The sequence below is a fragment of the Erythrolamprus reginae genome, chromosome 1, assembly GCF_031021105.1.
Source record: "Erythrolamprus reginae isolate rEryReg1 chromosome 1, rEryReg1.hap1, whole genome shotgun sequence".
In the NCBI taxonomy this organism is placed as follows: domain Eukaryota; kingdom Metazoa; phylum Chordata; class Lepidosauria; order Squamata; family Dipsadidae; genus Erythrolamprus; species Erythrolamprus reginae.
This window is the reverse complement of record NC_091950.1, coordinates 346,419,789-346,442,402: the sequence shown is the minus strand read 5'-3', so window position 1 is coordinate 346,442,402 and position 22,614 is coordinate 346,419,789. Positions and strand designations below refer to the sequence as shown.

The following is a 22,614-nucleotide window of genomic DNA, read 5'->3' as shown; positions in this document are numbered from 1 at the left end:
ATGCAGACTGGGGGGGGGGGGGTGTCACATTTGCCCCAGATAGTATACCAGATCTACAATTGCAATAATTTTATGTTCTGAAAAGATGTACTGTACTTGGTTTTACACACACATGTAAACTTAAGTATGCTTTTTATCAAAATGGGTCCTCCTCAATTCATGTAATGTACTGCTAGGCAATTTCCTCCGCATATGACATTTCCACTTTTATCTCTAAAATATTTTGAAGGTGATCTTTCAGTTGAGAAATACTGAAAACAGGAAAGTTCTTTACAGATGATCAAAGGGAGAGCACAAAAGATGGCAATACATTGAGGCTTGCCAAGTTAAGCTACAGTATCTTCCTGGGGCTATACTTATTCCTTCACCCCACTGCTTTTTTGTAATAGCATCATTCTATGCTGACACTGGCTGAAAGACTGGAAAATAGGAAGCATCTAGCAAGATACATGAGCCAAAAGTTCCAGCCAGTAAAAAAACCCCGGATCACTCACAAGCCCTATAAGGTGATAATACTGTACTGAAAAGAAAATGCAACTCAATCTTCATTTTGGGCAATGATCACCAAAACAGACAGCAGCCTGTTTTTCAATGAAATTCTTTATCCATCTCAATGTTTTGTTCTGGTATTAGAATTGGTAGCTCATCTTACTTGGGACATGATCGAAGCATTTAAATATGTTAAAGGGTTAAATAAAGTTCAGGAGGGAAGTGTTTTCAATAGGAAAGTGAACACAGAAACAAGTGGGCACAATCAGGTTAGTTGAGGGGAAAATCAGAAGCAACATGAGAAAATATTTTACTGAAATAGTAGTAGATGCTTGGAACAAACTTCCAGCAGACGTTGGTAAATCCACAGTAACTGAATTTAAACATGCCTGGGATAAACATCCATCCTAAGATAAAATACAGGAAATAGTATAAGGGCAGACTAGATGGACCATGAGGTCTTTTTCTGTGGTCAATCTGTTTCTATGTTTCTACTTGCTGAGGATACATGCAATGTACATGAGCAAATTCACCTAATCAAGACTCATGACTTATAAAAGATGTCCATATTTGTCTAATTGCATAGTCTTCTAAAAGAAGAACTGGCACAAGACTACAGTATTTAAGAGGGATACTCATTAAGTTGAAGAAGCTATCTTAGATTTAAACTGGAAAACATTTCCTTTCTGGGCAAAGTTGATCTGATCACAACCAGCCATTATTGGAAGAAAATCTGTATCAAAGCAAAAATGTACTGCTGAATCCTGACAGGTTGGAACAATTACTGACTTCTTAATTTTTCGTTTTGAGGCAAAAGCAAAAAAGGCTGTTTTTTAGAATATAAATACTGTACCCTAAAATATAAGTTTTGATAGCAAACATTCCAGATGCAGAACACAGAATGGTTTTAACATTAAAATTTTCTCATCATTCCTATCACCCATTTCCTCCCACTTATGACTGTATGACTTATTTATTTATTTATTTTATTTATTGGATTTGTATGCCGCCCCTCTGTAAACTCAACTTGTTGCTTGTATCCTAAAATTTTTTATTAATATTGTTTCTTCTTTTATTAATATTGTTTCTTCTTATTTGACCCCTGTGGCAATCATTAAGTGTTGTACCACAAGATTCTTGACAAATCTATATTTTCTTTTATGTACACTGGGAGCATTTACACCAAAACAAATTCTTTGTGTGTCCAATCAATTGTTCTATTCTATAAAGCAGGTTGGATTAGAAAGTTGAGGTGGGGTTTTTCTTAATTAGATGTTTAATTCTCTCCCACATAACTTTAATTTTAGATTCCTGCCCTGAGCAGACAGTTTAAACCGGCGGTTTAGGCCTCAATTTTTTTTTTCTTTTTGCAATTAATCTTGGCGTTGATCTCTATTCAAATTTTGCTTTTCTATCACAAACGTGGCTAGCGTAAATACGTTCAAAATGTACCACCTAGTGGTAATAAAGGACCTAAACTGAAATATAGTCCTCTGATCCCGCTTCACTTTCACAAAAATCCTCAATCGCACGAGGGAGCCAAAACGTGCTCCTGATTAGAAAGGCTTAACCGAGCATTAAACCACCTCCGTTAGGTTACAGAAGCACCCGATGGCATGCTGGGATTTGTAGTTTTCCATCAGAACCACTGTCGCCTTTGAAATACTTTTGTCACTTAGCCTTCTACGTCATCCTTTACTTTTTCAGGCCTAACGCTTTCCAACGTGGTCTCCTCGCAGATGCAAAAAAAAAAAAAGGTGTTCTTTGTATGGCTGCCCTATGCTATGCCTGTCACAATATTCCTAGTGTTCGTCGCAGCTGACATTTTTTTTAAACCCTCGGAGACAAAGGCAAGAATTTTCTGGAACAGACACGTTCTTAACTAAAGCGAGTGGGGAGGGGAAAGCCGGCAAGTTTAAAAACACAAAGAGCGCAACCGATTTAAAACAGGCGTTTGCTCGGACGCCCTTTCGAAGGCGGGTGAGAGGTCAGACATGGGGGGTGGGGGAAGGGGGCTTTCTTTGTCTCCGCCCTTCCCTCCCCTCCTCTGACATGCCAACCCAGCAGCGTTCCGCGGCGTAGCAGCTGCGCAGGAGGTGGGTGAAGGCGGGGGGGGGGTTGGGGGTGCAGTTGGGACAGAGGGTAAAGGAACCCCCCCCTCTGCCCCCCCCTCCCGCCTTTGCAGAGAAGGGGAAAAAAGAAAAACCTACTTCTGAATACGGCGCTGTATATAACGGTGTGGTGTGGAACCGGGGTGGCGGCTTAATTGGGGGGGGGGGGGGGGTCACCGTAGATGGGACAAGAGAGCCGGAAATCGGTGGGTAATACAAGGCGCCCAGAGTTCAACTGGGGCAGATTCGCCCCTTATCCGGGGGCAGGGGGGCAGAGGTTGAGGAGACGGTGGAGGAAAAGGCTCATTCCACTCGGAGTCTGTTTCATTCATTGAATCATTTTTTCCCACTCCCCCCCTCCTTCCATAATCATTTGCAGGCTCCAGAATTTAGTTTTCGTTTTCCTTTTGTGTTTAATCTGAAGCCCCAGAATGGAGTTGGAACTCATGGAGAATGACATTTTAGAGTCACTTGAAGACCTCGGGTGAGTAGGGGAAATATGTTTGTGTGTGTGTATATATATGTATGTGTGCGTGTGTGTGTATGTATATGTGTGTATATATGTGTGTGTGTGTGTATGTATGTATCTATCTATCTATCTATCTATCTATCTATCTATCTATCTATCTATCTATCTATCTACTGTGTGTGTGTGTGTGTATATATATATGTATTTGTTTTCGTAGATTTTCATGGGTAGAGGTATGAAGGTCTTGGTATATTCGGGTTCCTTCCCGTGTAAGATTCAGAGATTTCTGGTGACGTTTCGACGAGGTCCCACTCGTCATCTTCAGGCTGGTGCTTCTGTCCTTGTTCACCCTAGAACAAGGACAGAAGCACCAGCCTGAACATCACCAGAAATCTCTGAATCCTACATGGGAAGAAACCCGAATATACCAAGACCTTCATATATATGTATGTATATATATGTGTGTTTATATATACACAAACATACACACACATATATATATAGATAGACAGATAGATATATACACACTGCTCAAAAAAATTAAGGGAACACTTAAACAACACAGTATGACTCCAAGTAAATCAAACTTCTGTGAAATCAAACTGTCCACTTAGGAAGCAACACTGACTGACAATCAATTTCACATGCTGTTGTGCACATTCAACTTTGTGCAGAACAAAGTGTTCAATGAGAATATTTCATTCATTCAGATCTCAAACTTCTGTGAAATGAAACTGTACACTTAGGAAACAATACTGATTGACAATCAATTTCATTTTGTTGTCAGCACATTCACCTTTGTACAGAACGAAGTATTCAATGAGAATGTTTCATTCATTCAGATCTAGGATGTGTTATTTGAGTGTTCCCTTAATTTTTTTGAGGTATATGTAATAATATAATATGTATAATAAGTTTGAAATAGATCTACATTAGTCTCCCTTCCTTTTCACTTATCAGCAAATATATACATGTTAAATAATATATATATATAAAATATATATATACACAGAAAGAAACCTAAATATGCCAAGAACCTTCATACCTGTACCCATGAAAATCTACGAAAACAGACACACACACACAAACATACACATATACATATATCTATATCTGTCTGTCTGTCTGTCTCTTTTTCTTTTTCCATTTTTTAAAACCATTTTTGTTTTGTTTTTTAGCATGCTCTGCTTCTCTTTGGGTGATCACATTGTCTTCTGAAGATATTCTCTTTTTCCTGATGCTTCGTTCCTATGGCTATTTCTCCTCTAATCAATTAACTTTAATTCCTGACTCTTTGAAGTGTCTCCTGTTATGTGGGTTGGATGGGAAATGGAGATTTGTCAGTTGATCCTTCAGTTGGCTTTTTAACAAAATTTGCATCATATACAGGGAGATCTACTCACTTCGCTCCAGTTAATAGTCTTGGAATACCTGAAGTCAAGTTAGAATGGAACTAATTTAGATGGAAGGAACTCCTAGGAAGTCCTTCTAAGGAAGGGCAAAATAAGTATATTTATGATGACTGAGAAGGATTTCATAATATGCAATATGCCCGAGAGAGTAGCATATAGTATATGTTTTTAATCTGTCTAGTATTGCAATACTGTATTATAATAAATCTTTGCAGAGAAAATCCAGAAACTTAAATAATTGTTGGATTGATTTCTTGTGATTACAGCATCTGTTTTAGTAATATATATAGTAAATATTCCTGAAGGCTTTAATCTTAGACTATTGAAAATAGTGGGGTGGTAATTTGTGATACAAATGTAATATTTTGAGTGCAGTAGAGAATATGATGGTATATGTACTTTTCTGCAGAAAATGTACACTTTAGAACTTGTAAGTAAACAAATATCTACACAACATTCAACAATCTTGCAGAAGATTATTCTATGCAGGATACAGAGGAGCATCTGTAGCATCAAAATAGTAGGCAGGACCAGTTGATTGAAGCTCTATCTCCTGTTATGTGCATCCAATGCATTCAATACAGGTTGAAAAGAATGAGATTTCAGTCAGTCACACTCACCAATTTGGAATGCTTCCGATAGCGAGCTGATGTGAGCAATATGTTGCAAAAGTGTCTAGATCAGCTTTCCTACTATAATGTCTTCCAGATGTGTTTATGAGAACTATATTTAGGCACCAATCAAACTGGGGAAGGTTGGACTCATAGACCCCTCCAGTGGTGAATAGCAAGAGCTGAACAATCTTATAGTAACTTCTAAAAATGTCACAGAATAGGGTGGGAATTAGCATTCCCCTTATTTCTGTGGCCTATGGTGAGAATCTGTGTTCATATAGCTACTGTGCTCACAGCTAGTACAATAGGAGTTATACATACACAGAAATGAATTCTCCAAATTTAACACAGCATGATGTGATACCTATTCAGTACACCTAGGGAAGCCGTATGAACAGATAAGATATCATGGTTATACAAGTAGTTCTTGCTTGATAACGGTAATCGGGACTGGAATTTCCATAGCTAAACAATGTCATAAAGCACAATTTCTGAGACTGCACCATTTAGTGACAGCAATGATTGTGATTTTCAACTTTCTACTGGCTTCCTCATTGACTTTGTTGTGGAAGCCAACAGATTGTCAGAAATAGAGGCTGGTTGCCATCCACCCAGATCACAATCATGTGACCATGGGGGTCCTGTAACACCTGGAACTTTGAAGACATGTTGTAAGTGCCACTTATGTGGTGCCACTACTGTTCAAATAGTCACCAAAGGAGTGGTTGTTGAATGAAGACCATATGTACTACAACATCACCAAGTGAAGTTTTATTGCACTTTTTATCATTCCTTTTCTCTGGAAACTGAAAGTTGCATCCATGGATCTTAGTTTTATCCTCACAGCAGCATCTTTGTCAGATAAGCTGAAAAAAATGACTTCATCTCCCAAACTCTGAGTTCTGTTGTTTAAAGGAGACTTGAACTTGGATTTTTATGATATAGGCCTAATAATTACATTAGTGATGTTGAAATGATCTTTTTCTAGCTGTTGTAAACTGATAGAATCAGCAGTTTTGTATGATCAGGTACTTTTCTATGATCACCAAAGACAAAAAATGCCTAACAGTTTTTTTAAACAACCATTGCTAATCTATTTTGCAGGATACATCTTCAATCTTTGTGACTAGAAGTAGCAAGTAATAATATAACCATTGTCCCAAAGGTGCTTTTTCAAGAGGCAACTAGACTTTCTGATTTTTCTTTGAAGGTGTTTTGCTTCTCATCCAAGAAGCTTCTTCAGCTCTGAAATGAAAAAGCACCTTTGGGACAGCCGTGACTGGGAGACTGAGAATCCCCGTAGACATTATAATCATTAAGAATTGTCACAGGTGTATGGACTTGAAATCTCAAGGACACATTTTTAAAAATCTGTAATTAACCTCATATACAGACTTAGCTGAGAAATTATTGTGAATGCATGAGAACAATAGTAATTTGTCTTGAGTTCCAACCTTGAAATTTAATTACATTTTTATTAGTAAAGTATGTATGACTTTATATCTTGACCTTAAATTTAAGTATTACATAAGAGTCTGTATGGAACATGACAGAATTTAATAATCACATAAAAGGTATAAACATTTGCTTAAGATTTAGTAATATTTATTGCAATATGAAGAGAAATCCATCCTTAACATTTTTTCATTGTGTTAAAATTATTTATCAAAAGTGAGTTATACATTATTGCCACCAAAGATGAAAAACCATTCAACTTGATTGATACATTTCCAACAATCAACAGAGAATGCCTTGTCTATTTTTAAATACGGAAGTAATATACAATTAATAGAATATCTAGCACCATTTGACTTTGGTCACAAATTTGGCATTTCCCCCCCAATGACACCACCATGGTTGTATAGTACAGGTCCTTGATACAAGGAGCTCAAAAAGTTAAAGAAATAGGGGGGAAAGTAAATATGCATGTAATAGAACTTTGAATTTCATGGAGATATAAGATTCCTATGCTCATTAATTTGGCAGGAAGTTTCCTTAAAATCAATAATGATTATTTCCAATTACATGTTGGTTCTCGGGTTATTAACAGTTTCAAATTATAACACCTCTGAATGAGGGGGATTTAAAGCCGATGATCTGTAAAGTTTCAGCCATCACAAAATCCCCCATGATTGTGATCCGCATACTTGGTGTCCATCTTGCAATTACAATTTTGCAGTGAGCCATGGTAAAGTGATTGCCTTTTGCAGATTTCATTGTCTGCTTTCCACAAGGCAATCAATGGGGCATTGGGCAAGGGAAGTTGCAAATCGCTCCTATAAGTCACTCCTGCCATTTTTACTCCTGAGGAGACTCCCACTACAGAGTGTGCAATTGCAGAGGTCACGGGCTCTGTAGCACCTCCTGATCTGCCCATGCTCCGTAGCACACAACCTCAGCACTCCCACCCACTATCATGCAGCCTTTGCTTGGCCACCTGTGCTTCCCACTGCCTGCCCACAGCTATTATCTTGCCTTGTACATCCCTGGGGTTATGATGGCAAGTGTGACTGCTGGGATTGTCTAGCTAAGCTATGGAGTCATGTGATGGCATATTTTATGACTGCATCCCTAGTGACCACAGTCCTGGTCCCAATTGCCGGCGCAATCCAACGACTGTATTATAATTTCTGTTATATTATATATACAATTAATTTGAGTATCCTGTACATTGCAGAAGGGATTTGAGATATCATGTGTTTGTTTTGTTTATTAGTTACAAAGGTCCATTGTTAGAAGATGGAGCTCTGACCCTGGCAGCTTCTGGTGGAGCCACTTCCCCTGAATATACCAAACTCTGTGCTTGGTTGGTTTCAGAGTTGAGACTGTTTTGCAAACTAGAGGAAAATGTACAAGCAACTAACAGTGAGTAATTAAGATCCCACCATCACTTATACAGTTGTGTCATTCTTCCAATCCTGACATTGATTATGTATCTCCTTCAGTATAAATGTAAGCACTGCAGCTAATACGAATAGTTCTATTTATGTGCATATATTTATTAAGCATATCCCAAAAAGATTAGTTTACGATTGAATCATTCCTCTCCCCCCCTCCCCCGTTCACAATGCATTCTAATTTTTAATTTTATTGGAAAACTTTATTATTTGCACTTTCAAGAAAAGTGTTGCAATTTAAACTTCATTAATCAATGTTGACTATTTGTTGGACATTTAATGAGTGAAGTGTTTTGTAACCTAAAAAATATCTATGTCTTAAGGTCCAAGTGAAGCAGATGAGTTCCAACTTGAAATTAGTGGGTTATTAGGTGAAATGAATTGTCCTTATACAACACTAACATCAGGAGACGTCACCAAGCGCCTTCTCAATCAAAAAAACTGCCTCCTGCTCCTCAGTAAGTTAAATGAAACTTCAGAAAACAGTAAAAAATGAAGAAAAAAATTATATACCAGTAGTTAGTATAGTATTCTGCAAATGGTGGTAACCATTAAGCCACTTTTGATGTTTAGAATCACAGGAAGGGATGTAATAGTAATTGGAGAGAAACTGAAATTGGATATGCTGAGGCACCAGCTTCAAGTCCTATTGGTAATGCATCCATGGAATACCATAGAAGATTAAATTTTTTGCATTTTTGTTTAATTCAGAAGAGGACAGTCCTGCTTGTGCTGTTAATTGAGCTTGACATTTTCATCAGGCCTAGATTTATACTTTCCCAGAAAAGAAATAATTTAACACTAAGATTGTGTACTATCCTGATTTGCTAATGGCTCTTATTCACAGGATGGAATAACATTAGCCAAGAACATTTGAATAGCACTGCACCATGTCCCAAATAAATCAGAAGTCATGTAGCTATAGTATTGGTTGTTGAATCAAAATAAGCACATTTTCCCCTGCTTGTTAGGAATAACATTTTCTGGCAAGATGATCTGCCTTGACAGTTAAAAGAAATTCACAGGTGATGTTATGAATCAGAAGACTTTTCTGCAAGGCTGCTGGTCTTTAGTTATCATTTTGGTGTTTTAGATTATAAACTGTTCTTGAAACTACAAATTTTTATGGCTGGTTTGTGAAAAATACATGAAAATAAATTTCCATTTTAGCTATGTGATGTACACTTTGTTTAATTTTCCTTATTATTCTATGAATAATACCATGTTCTGACTCAATAATTTATTTTTCTCTGCTCTGTAGCCAGGGTTGTTATTGGCTATGGATTTATCTTTAGGTCACTCTATTTAAGGCTGGTTTTTTATTTAATCATTTCTCACAATGTAGTGTGCAAAATTATATTCTTGGCTTAAAATAAGCGATCATTTTAAAAATGATCTCTGTTGTACTGAATGGTAATTTTTCATCTTTCAGCATACCTCATCTCAGAATTAGAAGCTGCTAAAATGCTGTATGTGAATACTCCCCCGAAAAAAGCTCAGGAAGGTACTGGTAGTGAAGTATTTCAGGAATTAAAAGGCATATGCATTGCTTTAGGCATGTCAAAGCCCCCAGCCAACATAACAATGCTTCAGTTCTTCAGTGGAATAGAAAAAAAGGTAAGAACTATAGGTTTGAATATACAGTAGCTTTCTAGTGCATAGTGCATAAGTAATGGCATATTACTCTGAAAAAGTAATTAAAACAGGCACGAAGTAAGCCTTCTTGGGAATGGAGATAGCTATAACAATTGTAGCAATATTACCAAAAAAGATCATCTTTCTATAATTTTAGTCGGCTCATTTTAACTGTCAGAGATTTTTGTAAAAACCTAGAGATTATTCCACTGTAGGCCCAATTTGGCTTGTAGAACATGGTGTTCAGGTGCTTTGAATAAACTGTTATTTCTTCATAATTATCACCAACATAATTGTCACTAACACGATAAAACCTTACATGTATATTTTATTTTATGTACGTTGAGAGCATATGCACCAAGACAAATTCCTTGTGTGTCCAATCACACTTGGCCAATAAAAATTCTATTCTATTCTATTTTAAGACATTCTGTTATTTCTTGGTAAGCTAATGCAGGAATCTCCCATATTTTTCCCAGAATAGCTTGAAATCATAAATGTTTTTCTGAGGATTTTAAAATATATTATTGATGTACAAACAACACACGAGCCCTCCTTAGTCCCTCTATAACTTTCAAAATCAGTAGGAGAGGCTTACATTTATAATGCTAACCAAAATGGTAAAACATCAAGTTCTTCAGAATCATGCAGTTTGGTATTGATCCATGTGAGAAAGTATGGTGGCTGTCTTCATAATATTAATTTTATAATAGAAAATGAAGATAGGTAGTAAACAATTATGTTGGCAGATTTCATATTATACTTAAGATTGCTGGAATAAAGAAGCAATTACCCATTTTTGAATACTATAACTTTTTCCTTAAATATGAAGTTTTGCTGTGTTACACGATGTGTTAACAATTCAATTCAATTTCAGTTCAATTTATTAGATTTGTATGCCGCCCCTCTCCAAAGACTCGGGGCGGCTCACAACAACAATAAAAACCAATATTCTAGCGAAAACAAATCTAATATTAAAAAGCACATTAAAACCCTATCATATTTAAAAAGCAAACAACACATACAATATCCAAACATAAATATAAAAAAGCTTGGGGGAAAGGTGTCTCAACTCCCCCATGCCTGGCGGTATAGATGGGTCTTAAGTAATTTACGAAAGACAATGGTACTGACATGCTATGGATTTTGTATCATTCTTTTTACTTTATTTTGATTTCATACACTTTATTTTTAAAAAACATTGCAACAGGTACCTATTCTTTTATCAAGACAATTCTGTATTTTACCATTCAGTTGTTATAAATATATAATGTCACAGAGGATTCTTTAAAATATAGTAGCAGTTCCATTTGTAAGCAGAGCGGGGGAGTAATTCCTCCTCTGCTCCTGCAGCCCACTATTCTTCTCGAAATAATGGAAGATTGGGTGAACATCTGTAACGGGTGTGAAACTCGATTATATTGAGGGCAATATTCATCAGGGTTGTGTTTGACCTTGGGGGGCCGGGGTGGGTGTGGCCAGCTTGATGTCACTCGTGTTGGGTGCCTGTGGTGGCCTGAGCGCTCTGCCAGCAATAACGGACTCCTGACCTCTGTTTTCGGCTGCAACAGCCTCCTGCACCCCTCTGCCAGCAAAATGGACCTTGCGAGGGCCATACACAGACCTCCTGAGCTCCATTTTCACCGGCAAAGACACCGCAGGCCAGTCCTTCATTTTTTCAATGGTGGCCCCGCAGGTCAGATCTAAGTACCCCACGGGCCGGATCTGGTCCCCAGGCCTTGAGTTTGACATGCCTGATCTGGATTATCTGGAATAATTGTTGGGAGAGCAATGGAGTTGAAAAGATGAGATGTCCTTGAACAAACATGGTCTATTATGTTTAATTATACATAGATCTGAAACACAAATCTGAATAGCTGCATATTTATGCTTTTGGTCTGTATAACCCACTAATACAATTTATTTTCTTACAGTTAAAAGAAACATTAGCAAAGGTTCCTTCAAATCATGTAGGAAAACCTTTATTGTCGAAACCATTGGGTCCAATCCATTGGGTAAGGATTTTCTTATAAATCTCACTACTGGTATTAATTCTATTCATTGGCACTGGTTCTGTATTTAATTAAAGTATTCATTAAAAAAACAAGGTCCAATGTCCCTTCCAACTCTGTTATTCTAAAAATGTAAATGTAAAGCAGATTGAAATTTGCTGGAAATCATTTTTAAGGGATACTAACAATATAAACTTTTGTTGCTATGTTACTATGAAATAACACTTTTCAAGAATGCCATGACATTGCAGTTAAAGTTAAGTAGGGAATTTTTGCAGTTTTGAGAAGCAAGACATGTTTAAATTAAAAATAGAAAAGATAAACAGAAGCATTCTAGTATATCTGCTTTATGCTGCTTATTTTCTGTGAGCCGTTTGATTATTTCTTTAATTTTTTTTAATATTCTTTCTTCATTAGAAAACATGAGATTAGCTTTTCACTGCAATCATTATATTATGAATGTTCTCCAGAGGATCGGTCCCTTTTCATTTTGCCCATAATAACATATTGAATCAAACAATAGATTGAATCAGTTGATGTGTGTTCAAGATATTTTTTATAAGGCGCATTATTATTCAATATTTTTTACATTTTTTTCTGTTTAGGAGACATATTACAAAATAAGCTAAACTTTGGAAAAAAGCAGCTGAGAAAAAATAATATTGATCTTGTCAAATTTAAAATATAGTTTACAACAGCAGTATCTAAACTTGTCAACTTTAAGACTTACAAATTTTAACTCCCAGAATTCCCCAACTGATTCACAACTTTTAATTGCCAAAGTTGGGCACCCCGGTGAGAACCTCTTAGAGCAGTGATGGTGAACCTTTTTTTGCTCGGGTAACAAAAGGGTGTGCCCACACCCATAATGCAATGTCCCCCCCCCCCCCGCATGCCCCCCTGCTGCCCTCCTCCACGCATACGTGTGGGGCTCACTGAAGCCTCCAGATTCTGGTAGGCCCGTTGGGCAGTTTTTGGCCCTCCCCAGGCTTCAGGAAAGCTTCCAGAGCCTGTGAATGGCAAAAAACTGGCCCAATGGACTTCCAGTAGGCCCATTGAGCCCATTTTTTTGCCATCCACAGGCTCCAGTAGGCCCATTGGGCCCATTTTTCACCATACACAGGAGCCTTCCTGAAGCCTGAGGTGGGTGAAAACTTCTTCCCCCCCCTGCCCTCCAGAAGGCTGAAAATCAACTGGACAATTCACACAAGCATGTTAGAGCTGACATGGCAATTCCTCACGTGCCCTCAGATATGGCTTCAAATGCCACCTGTGGCACGCGTGCCATAGGTTCGCCATCACAGCTCTAGAGGTTATCTGGAGTTTGTACTTGTTATCTGAAGACTAGTGAGTCTCATTCTGTTCATTATCTATCAGAGAAAAACATTTTATTTATTTTACTGAAAGAGTAGTAGATCCTTGGAACAAACTTCCAGCAGACGTGGTTGGTAAATCCACAGTAACTGAATTTAAACATGCCTGGGATAAACATATATCCATCCTAAGATAAAATACAGAAAATAGTATAAGGGCAGACTAGATGGACCATGAGGTCTTTTTCTGCCGTCAGACTTCTATGTTTCTATGTTTCTATGAATTTTAACACAATCTGTTGCACTAAAAGCTGTTTCCAAACTAATGATCTTGGTTTCCTGTATGTAATTTCTTAAGCTTGGCTGAGTGTTGGAACCATGTTCTCTTTCCATTTCTGCTTTTCTTGTCTCCTTGTGGATAAACCAGATTTCGAATCTTGTTTTCTAAAGTGCAGTTTAATATTATTTAGCTAATCACGGTTTTACACAGGATCAAACTGTGGTTTAGTAGCCTTGTTATAATTACTATTGAATTACAGTTCCTCCTATATACAAAATAGGGAGTTTTAATTAGAACTGGGAATTAGATACTTTTGCCTGAGTGATCCAATATATTTCTATGAGATATTATTTGAACTGAATCCTGCAATACAAGGTTTTGAGAGAATCTATCATATGTGTGATTTTTTTTTCATTTCAGGAAAAAATCGAAGCTATTAATCAAGCCATAGCCAATGAATATGAAGTTCGTAGAAAATTATTAGTGAAACGTCTGGATGTAACTGTACAGTCATTTGGCTGGTCAGATCGAGCAAAGGTATAGTTTTCTTTCTGTAGTCAAATTGTATTTTTTAAAAAAGTTTGTTTGTCTGTAGTTAAGACAACTAGCTTTTGTAATTACCCCCTTTCAGTCAGAATTAGGCCTGGTTATGGGATGGAAAGAAGCATTGCTATCACTTGTCAATGATCTCTGTTGAGAGTGAGATAGAGGTAGTGCAACCATGCTTGTTCTCCTTGACCTCTCGGTGGCTTTTGATACCATCAGCTGTGGTATTTATTATTTATTTATTTTATTTATTGGATTTGTGTGCCGCCCCTCTCCGAGGACTCGGAGCGGTATCTTTTTGGGGTAGTTACAGGAGCTGGGTGGCAGTTTTGAGCTTGTCTGGCTCCTTTCTCTATGGCTGGTTCCAATTGGTATCAATAAGGAATGAGAGGTCCAGCCCTCAGCCACTATTCTGTAGAGCAGTGTTTCCCAACCTTGGCAACTTGAAGATATTTGGACTTCAACTCCCAGAATTCCCTGGGGGTTGAAGTCCAAATATCTTCAAGTTGCCAAGGTTGGGAAACACTGCTGTAGAGTGCCACAGGGCTCAGTACTCTCTTTACACCTTTTCAACATCTATATAAAACTGTTGGCCGAGATCATCCATCACCATGGGTTGAGGTATGTACAGTATTCTGATGTCACCCAACTCTATACAGTGGTACCTCTACTTACGAACTTAATTCGTTCCGTGACCAGGTTCTTAAGTAGAAAGGTTTGTTAGAAGAAGCAATTTTTCCCATAGGAATCAATGTAAAAGCAAATAATGCATGTGATTGGGGAAATCACAGGGAGGGTGGAGGCCTTGTTTCCTCCCAGGAGATTCCTAGAGAGGCCCCATGGAGGCTTCTACCCGCCTTTTCCGGCCTTGTTTCCTCCCAGGAGATACCTAGAGAGGCCCTATGGAGGCTTTTCTCTGCCTTTTCCGGAGGCTCTGGTTTGAGAAGAGGCAAAAAAAAAATTTAACACCTGGTTCTTATCTAGAAAAGTTCCTAAGTAGAGGCGTTCTTATATAGAGGTACCACTGTGTTTCCACTCTTGGTGACCCAAATGATGCTGTAGCCACTCACTCACATTGCTTGAAGCTTGTAGGGATCTGGAATGGCTTTGGGTACATTGGACTGTCTCACCCCTCTGGGATTGGCCCGTCTCCCTCCTACCTGCAGAGGAGGCATGCAGCATGTCCCGTCAGCCCAGTTAGTCAATCTTCTCTGCTGTTGCTCCTGCCCCCTGGAACATCTTGCCTCTCCAATGTGAGATTGGTGCCAATCCTCCCATCCTTTCATCAGGGCCTAAAGAGTTGCCAGTTGGCCTGGGGCCCCAATGGGGGAACGGCACACTGGAGGTGATTGATCGAGTAACAACAGATCCCCACTCAGCCCTTGCCCTCCCCACGTGCCCTTAAATTTTAATCTATGATTTTAGATATATTTAGACATTTTTTTTATGACTGTAAGCTGCCCAGAGTAACCTATAGTAAGAAGGGCAGCCAATGTTATTATTAAATTATAATTAATGGGTGGAGAAATGGCTAACCTTTTATATAAACATTAGAATCTTTTGGGCACAAATTATAAAGTGTGAGTTTAACAAATACTACAGACTATAGTCCTCCAATTATTGTGGAGAAAATACATATAGTATGCCCTCTTTGGCCTACATCTTGAGAAATACCATGCTGGGCTTTGTAAAACTTTGCAGCATTTTCTTTTGCTAGTAAAAAGATCTATGAACAGAAACAGTTTCCAAGCCCCCTCTACTAATGACAATAGAGCCCTGTGCTTTTTCTTCTCTTTCCCTCTAAATAGGAGAAGAAAAACAGAGTGAAAGACACTATTTGGAGTAGTTTAAAAAGTGGGAAAGCTAATGGAAAGGCAGAGAAAAGTCTGAGTATTTGGGATGGGGGTGATGGATTACCCTCAACATACCTTCCATTCGACTTTTTAATTTTTAATATACAGTGATACCTTGTCTTACGAACTTAATTGGTTCTGGGAGGAGGTTCGTAAGGTGAAAAGTTCGTAAGACAAAACAATGTTTCCCATAGGAAACAATATAAAACTGATTAATGGGTGCAAGCCAAAAAAATAATAATCGCAAAAACGGAGCTCTGCTGGTTGGCGCCGCCCGGCTGTCACCTTCTGAAACAGTCGGGTGCTTCTCGGCGTTCTGAACGCCGAACCCGAAAAGTTTGGGTTAGGGAGACCACCGAGAAGCACCGCCGCCCGGCTGTCACCTTCCGAAACAGCCGGGGGACTTCCCGGCGTTCTCTTGAACGACGAACCCAGAAGTTCGGCAAAAGTTCAGGTTCAGGTTCGGGAGAACTCTGAGAAGCACCGCTGCCCGGCTGTCACCTTCACAGAAGAGCCGTGGAGCTGTCGGCCGGTCAGGAGGCTCAAACGGAGGTGGGGAATTCCAATAGGGAATTCCAGGGGTGGAGCTTTGACGTCATGGAGACGTCCTTCCTGGCCAGCTGAAACGTGGACTCCAGGAAGGACATCTTCGTGTCTTCAAAGCTCCGCCCCTGGAATTCCCTATTGGGATTCCCCACCTCCGTTTGAGCCTCCCGATCGGCCAACAGCTCCATGGCTCTTCTGCGAAGGTGACAGCCGGGCGGTGGCGCTTCTCAGTGTTCTCCCGAACCCGAACTTTTACTGAACTTCTGGGTTTGGCGTTTGGGGCGGCGGGTTCGTAAGGCGAAAAAAGTTTGTAAGAAGAGGCAAAAAAATTCCGAACCTCGGGTTCATATCTCGAAAAGTTCGTATGATGAGGGGTTCGTATCACGAGGTATTACTGTATTTGAAAGGCACCAAGTTGGAAACGGCATGTTGAAATCAATGCTCATTTTCTGTTATGGTCCTTTCCTAATCCTACCTATAGAATTGCAGAGTTTGAGCTGGGAGTTCTTGCATACCATTGAGCTATGGCTGTTCATTTTACTGTCCAATTTTTAACTTCCCTTTCTTCAGTTTTTATCCCATTCATCCTAAAACACTTTCTCCTAAATTCCTTATTCTTGTGGAAGATCCATGTATTCAGCACAACATTATTATTGATGTGCCATAGATTCAAATTCAGTCCATATGCATGGAAGAACTTCCATAAATGGCCCCTCAGGGCTTTAGACTAGGTGTGTCCAGCTCACTGGTTGCATGCAGCTCTGGATAGTTAGTAATCTGATTGTAAGCTTTTAACATTATCATGTGATTTTCATATACATTAATTATATATTTTATACGCGGCCCAAAACAATTCCTTTCCGCTCAGTGTGGTCCAAGCAAACTAAAAAGTCGGACACCCATGGCTTAGAACACGGGTGTCAAGCTCAGTTTCATTGAGGGCGACATCAGGGTTGTGTTTAACCTTGGGGGAGTGGAGTGGGCGTGGCCAACTCACCATCACTCGGGTCAGGACTGCCTGTGATGGCTACCAGAGAAAACTGGCTCCTGAGCTCTGTTTTTGGCTGCAGTGGCCTCCTGCAACCTTCTGCCAGCGAAAACAGAACTTCATTTTTGCTGGCAAGGTCACTATTTCCACAGTGGACCTGCGGGCCAGATCTAAGCACCCTGTGAACCAGATCTGGGGCCCCAAGCTTTGAGTTTGATACCCTTCTCTTAGACCATCAGAGGACACAATGCTTTCCAGTAAATGCACCAATTGTTATCAGCTTCTTTCCAATCCTGCTCACACTCATTACCGATAACCAACTTGGAAAATAACGTCCATGTCACCTGGTATGTTTTTTAAAATGTTTTTCATGGGCACAGATCTTGAACGGAAAGATCAAGCAGCTGTGGTTAAGTAGGATATACGGTATGGAAAGTTGGAGAAGAAATGACAAGAAAAAATTATATCTATGTCTTCAGAATCTTATGCTTCTTTATTTGCTGCAGGATAGATTTTATTTTTGCAAGATAGATTTTTCACAACTTTCAGTGACTGTATCTGCTAAAAGCAGGATGTAGGAATTGCTGGTTGTCATGGAAATAAGGTTTCAAACTTAAATGGCTATCAAGGCTATTGACAAAAGGTGTGTGTGTGTGGGGGGGAGGGAAATTGTATTCCAAATTTAAAAGATACTTATATATACAATGTCCCAACCAGGAGGTAGAGTAAGTCTTACTTTATCCTTCTCTGATTGAATGTATTAAATGGTTTAATAGTGTTCTAGTTCAATACAGTAGTACCTCTAGATATGAGCTGCTCCACATGCGAGTATTCCAAGTTATGAGCTGAGACGGGAGCAAAATTTCTGTTCGACACCCGAGCTCAAATTCAAGATACGAGCCGAGCGTCCACTAGGTGGCGCAAGAATTCCATTTTTTTCCAGTTATCTCGGTGCAAAAAGCCAAATCTAAATGCATTCGTTCGAGATACGAATTGATCGACATACGAGGTCGGCTCTGGCACGAATTAAACTCGTATGTCGATGTACTACTGTATATCTAAAAGCACCAGATAGGAGATGGCTATGTTAGACAGCATATACCTTACACATTGTTAATTAGACTGTTCACATAATATATAACAAAGCACTTCACCAACCTAAGTATGGTTGGTGAAACAAAGAAGAAACAGGGAAGGTTTCAGCATTAAATAATCCAATGTGGCCAGAAAGTTTATTCTTTCATTTTATACTATCTCATGAGTAAATACAGCCATTGTTATAAAAACTTTTCATATGTTGTTTCAACATATGCCGACATGCTTAATAATTGTTTCATTGAATGTTTCATGCAATTGACTCTCTTCACTTCCTCTCTCTCTCTCTCTCTGTATAATAGAGCCAAACAGAGAAATTGGCTAAAGTCTATCAGCCAAAGCGTGCCATCTTATCTGCTAAATGCGCTATATCTGTTGCACACCTCTTGGCAGCTCGGCAGGATTTATCAAAGATAATGAGGACTAGTAGTGGCTCTATCAGAGAAAAGACTGCATGTGCCATTAATAAGGTATCTGTTGTTCAGATGATTTTTTAAAATTTGTACATATCTGTTTTTTGTTAAGGAATCGCATTGGAAATAAATTGTACTTATGCAAAATGTAATTGTTTTCTGTGCATATATAAACATTGAGCTTCCATCCTTTTTCTAGTCACTTTTGCCAAAATCTTTCCTTCCTTCCTTCCTTCCTTCCTTCCTTCCTTCCTTCCTTCCTTCCTTCCTTCCTTCCTTCCTTCCTTCCTTCCTTCCCTCCCTCCCTCCCTCCCTCCCTCCCTCCCTCCCTCCTTCCTTCCTTCCTTCTCTAGGATTTATGACGTTATCACATCAGAGCTCACTTCTCTGAGCTGGAAATGATCAATCCTTAATGGCAATTTAGTTACTTGGTTTATGTTTTTATACTTGCTTGTAAAAAGCAATATATGAGTTCTTAAGCAAAACTGTATCATGGTCATATTTGTACTGATGTACCAGCTAGCAAACTAGTTCATAAAAAAAGTAATGTAACGCTTGATTACAGATGTACTCAGGGATATAAAGATGCTTGCAGTAAATCATCTGTAACAGATACCGTAGATTACATCTGACATTAGAAAGGAATGAATGCCAGGTTTGTTCCACTGAAGGATTTATTTGATACCTTTGGAAGCTGTATACATAGCCCAGTCTATTTTTGTACTCTATCAATCAGTTTGATATTTTTCTTTCATAATTAAAGCTCAGTAAAAACATAAATATATTATTTAGAGTTTCAGACTTAGAGCTTTGCATAACACAGTCACACTGTTTGAATTGAGCTGTATTGTAAATTCGATTGCCATTATGATATTCTTTAGATCCTAACTTCCCCCAAATTAATTACTGTTCTTTGCAAGAACAAGCCATGCTGTAGTTTGACAATTTGGTTGGATTATTTGAAGAGAGTGTCACAATCTGATCAAATTGGAATGTTTTGGTTTTCAGCCATGACAAAGCCTGGAAGGATATTACAGGGTGCTAATAGAATGGATAGGCAAGACTGGTGGATCTTTCCTCTGCTCTTCTGCATGCCTGTATCTTAACATACCTGATGATATTTCCAGGATATCTTTCCCTTTGTCTCCCCTTTACTTTACTGCCCTTTAATTGAAGCATAGTATACTCAACTGGCTGGTCTGTGCTTGGAACAGTTTGGCTATAGAATATTTTCCATATGCTAATAATCTGTCTCTTTGGAAGCTTCTTTTCCCTTGCTAAATCATCAGTTTGTATTTTTCATTGTAGTGTTTTATGTGTCCCCCCCCCCCCTTATATGGACTACAAATTTACATAGTGGGTTTTTTATAAAAGAAAATTATACACTGCTAAAAAAAAACACAAAGGGAACACTTAAACCACACAATATAACTCCAAGTAAATCAGACTTCTGTGAAATCAAACTGTCCCCTTAAGAACCAACACTGATTGACAATCAATTTCACATGCTGTTGTGCACATTCAGTTTTGTGCAGAACAAAGTATTCAATGAGAATATTTCATTCATTCAGATCTAGGATGTGTTATTTGAGTGTTCCCTTTATTTTATTTATTTTTGAGCAGTATATATTGCCATACTTTTGCATTTACTTTTCCGCCATATTGGTTGTGTTTCCTTTTAGGTGCTTATGGGCCGAGTGCCTGACCGAGGTGGGAGACCCAATGAAATCGAGCCACCTCCACCTGAGATGCCACCATGGCAGAAAAGGCAAGATGGTCCTCAACAGCAAAGTGGTGGGAGCAGAGGCGGGAGAGGTGGCTATGAGTCGTCATACGGAGGACGTGGAGGCTATGACCAAGGGAGTCATGACCGAGGAGGCCGAGGAGGGTATGACCAAGGAGGTTACGAAAGAGGAGGCCGAGGAGGGTATGACTCATCCTATGGAAACCGAGGAAGTCATGAACACGGCAGCCATGAGCGAGGCCGTGGGCGTGGTGGCTATGACCATGGTGGCAGAGGGGGAGGAAGAGGAGGAAAACCTCAAGGTGGCTGGACCGATGGAGGAGGAAGTGGCTATCAAGATCTCTATAGGGATAACAATTACAGAGATTCTGGATTTCAAACTGGGGGCTACCACGGTGGCGGCAGTGGAGGTGGCTACCAAGGAGGCGGATATGGTGGTTACCAATCGTATTCAGGAAGTGGCTATCAAGGTGGAAGTGGCTCCTATCAACAAGACAACAGATACCAAGATGGGCACACTGGTGATCGAGGTGGAGGTCGTGGAGGCGGGCGAGGTGGTCGCGGAGGCCGTGGCAACCGTGGCGGGCAAGGAGGTGGCTGGGGAGGAAGAGGTGCACAGAACATTAATCAGGGGGGTCAGTTTGAGCAGCATTTCCAGCAAGGGGGGTATCAGTACAATCAATCTGGATTTGGACAAGGAAGACACTTCACAAGTTGAGGCTATAAAAGTTTTCTCAATTGGCAGAGCTCATGTAATAGTAGTCTGCTTATTTTTTTCTTTTCGACTTAAATATCAGTCGACGTGTCAGGCTGACCTTTCAAAACTGTTTGTGCTTTTGAGCATAACATGAAAATGTGGATCCACTGCCCAAGTCTAAATGCAGTTTTCTTCTCCAGGACTCAGAACTTTAATACCGCAGCCGAGGTTCTATGTCTTACAGTAAACTGGAGATTCAGAATGCATGGGGTGTTCATGCAAGTAATGTGAGAACCAGGATGCCTATCTTTTTACATGGGCTTGGTTTTTCCCCATGTAAATCCTTCTCTTATTTATATACCATATTGGATTGCTGACTTCAGATCTATACTGTAACGCTGCACATCTGTGTAGTTAGCTGTGCGTAAGTCCAGTTAAGTCAGATGGATTTAAGCATTTTAACTATGCAAAGAATGGCAGCCTTCTTTGCTAGGTCCTGGATTTATTATATGAGCTCTACTGCTGGTAACTTGTTCAAGTAGCCTTATTGCTCTGACTGAAAACACATGTCAAATCAAAAGTCCTGACGCTCATGCCATGCAAAATTATAGTTAGTCAAGCTAAGTTGTCAAGAGAGACTAGAAATAGCCCCATGCTTCCCCATACGTCCATTTTGCTCTCATCGATTACAAACCAGTTGGTCCTCTGATCAGCCTAACTTTTACTTGAAACTAGCTAGCAGTAAATGGCAGCCTGGAACCATTTTTTTATGCACTAATTAAAACCACTCAACCTGAAATGCAGAATGGTTTCATTTTGTCATCTAACTCGAGATAAAATGCCCTTCTGCTCAGTTTGTTACATTTTTCCTTCACTAAAAGTTGCATTAGTGCGCCTTGCCTTTATTTTTATTTTTTATTTTTTTGGTTTATTTGCAAATAGAAATATTGTCAAGCTGTGAAAGAAAATGGCTGAAGGTGTGCTCTTGTAAAAGGTGAGCAATAAAAAAACATCTGTTCTCCCTTTGGTTTATTGGTCCTTAACATTACATTAAAATAAATTGCTTTTGTTTCTTTAGCGTGAGGTAGAAGAAGCACCTTAAGACTGTAAAATTGAATTGGTTGACAAAGTTCTGCAGTAAACAGAACTGGAGATTGGAAGATGAGAAGACATTCTCATCTTGCAGTAACTGGTTGTGCTCTATTATTGATACTAAATTACTTCGTACAGAGCAATTTTAGAAAGCTGTGAGAATGGGAATGGCAGAAGAAACACTTAACCCACTCTTAAATATATTGGTTCACTTTACAGGGGCACCAACTAATTTTTCATCCATGTTTGCATGGCATTCTTTGATTCATCAAGTCCATGGACTTGATTTTGAAGTCATTGTGCTAAAACTATTGAGAATTCTGGTCACTAGATTCTGAAAATAAGATAATTATAGCTCAGTAAAATAGTTCCTAAAACTCTTCAATATTTGCAGCATTAAATAGTTCA

The 22,614-nt window shown here is 39.1% G+C and overlaps 1 protein-coding gene across 2 annotated transcripts; it reads left to right on the top strand.

The window, feature by feature from the left end:
* Positions 1–2,461: 2,461 nt before the first annotated feature.
* On the top strand, positions 2,462–22,136 carry FAM98A (family with sequence similarity 98 member A). 2 transcript variants are annotated; one of them, XM_070734148.1, is made up of 9 exons: positions 2,462–2,585; positions 3,025–3,084; positions 7,812–7,960; positions 8,316–8,450; positions 9,425–9,609; positions 11,562–11,642; positions 13,653–13,769; positions 18,563–18,730; positions 20,356–22,136. In XM_070734148.1, exons 2-9 carry the CDS (start codon positions 3,032–3,034, stop codon positions 21,133–21,135), a joined length of 1,668 nt encoding a protein of 555 aa, XP_070590249.1. In that variant the 5' UTR covers positions 2,462–2,585; positions 3,025–3,031; the 3' UTR covers positions 21,136–22,136. The 2 variants fall into 2 exon arrangements, with proteins under 2 accessions (XP_070590249.1, XP_070590248.1); XM_070734147.1 differs by having other exon boundaries at positions 2,980–3,084.
* The last annotated feature ends 478 nt before the right edge of the window (positions 22,137–22,614 follow it).

Excerpts from the sequence above, each read along its gene's own strand:
- FAM98A (XM_070734148.1), top strand. The coding sequence starts at position 3,032 with ATGGAGTTGGAACTCATGGAGAATGACATTTTAGAGTCACTTGAAGAC. Across the intron at positions 9,610-11,561 it reads TCAGTGGAATAGAAAAAAAG|TTAAAAGAAACATTAGCAAA; the intron begins GTAAGAACTATA and ends ATTTTCTTACAG. Across the intron at positions 11,643-13,652 it reads CATTGGGTCCAATCCATTGG|GAAAAAATCGAAGCTATTAA; the intron begins GTAAGGATTTTC and ends TTTTCATTTCAG.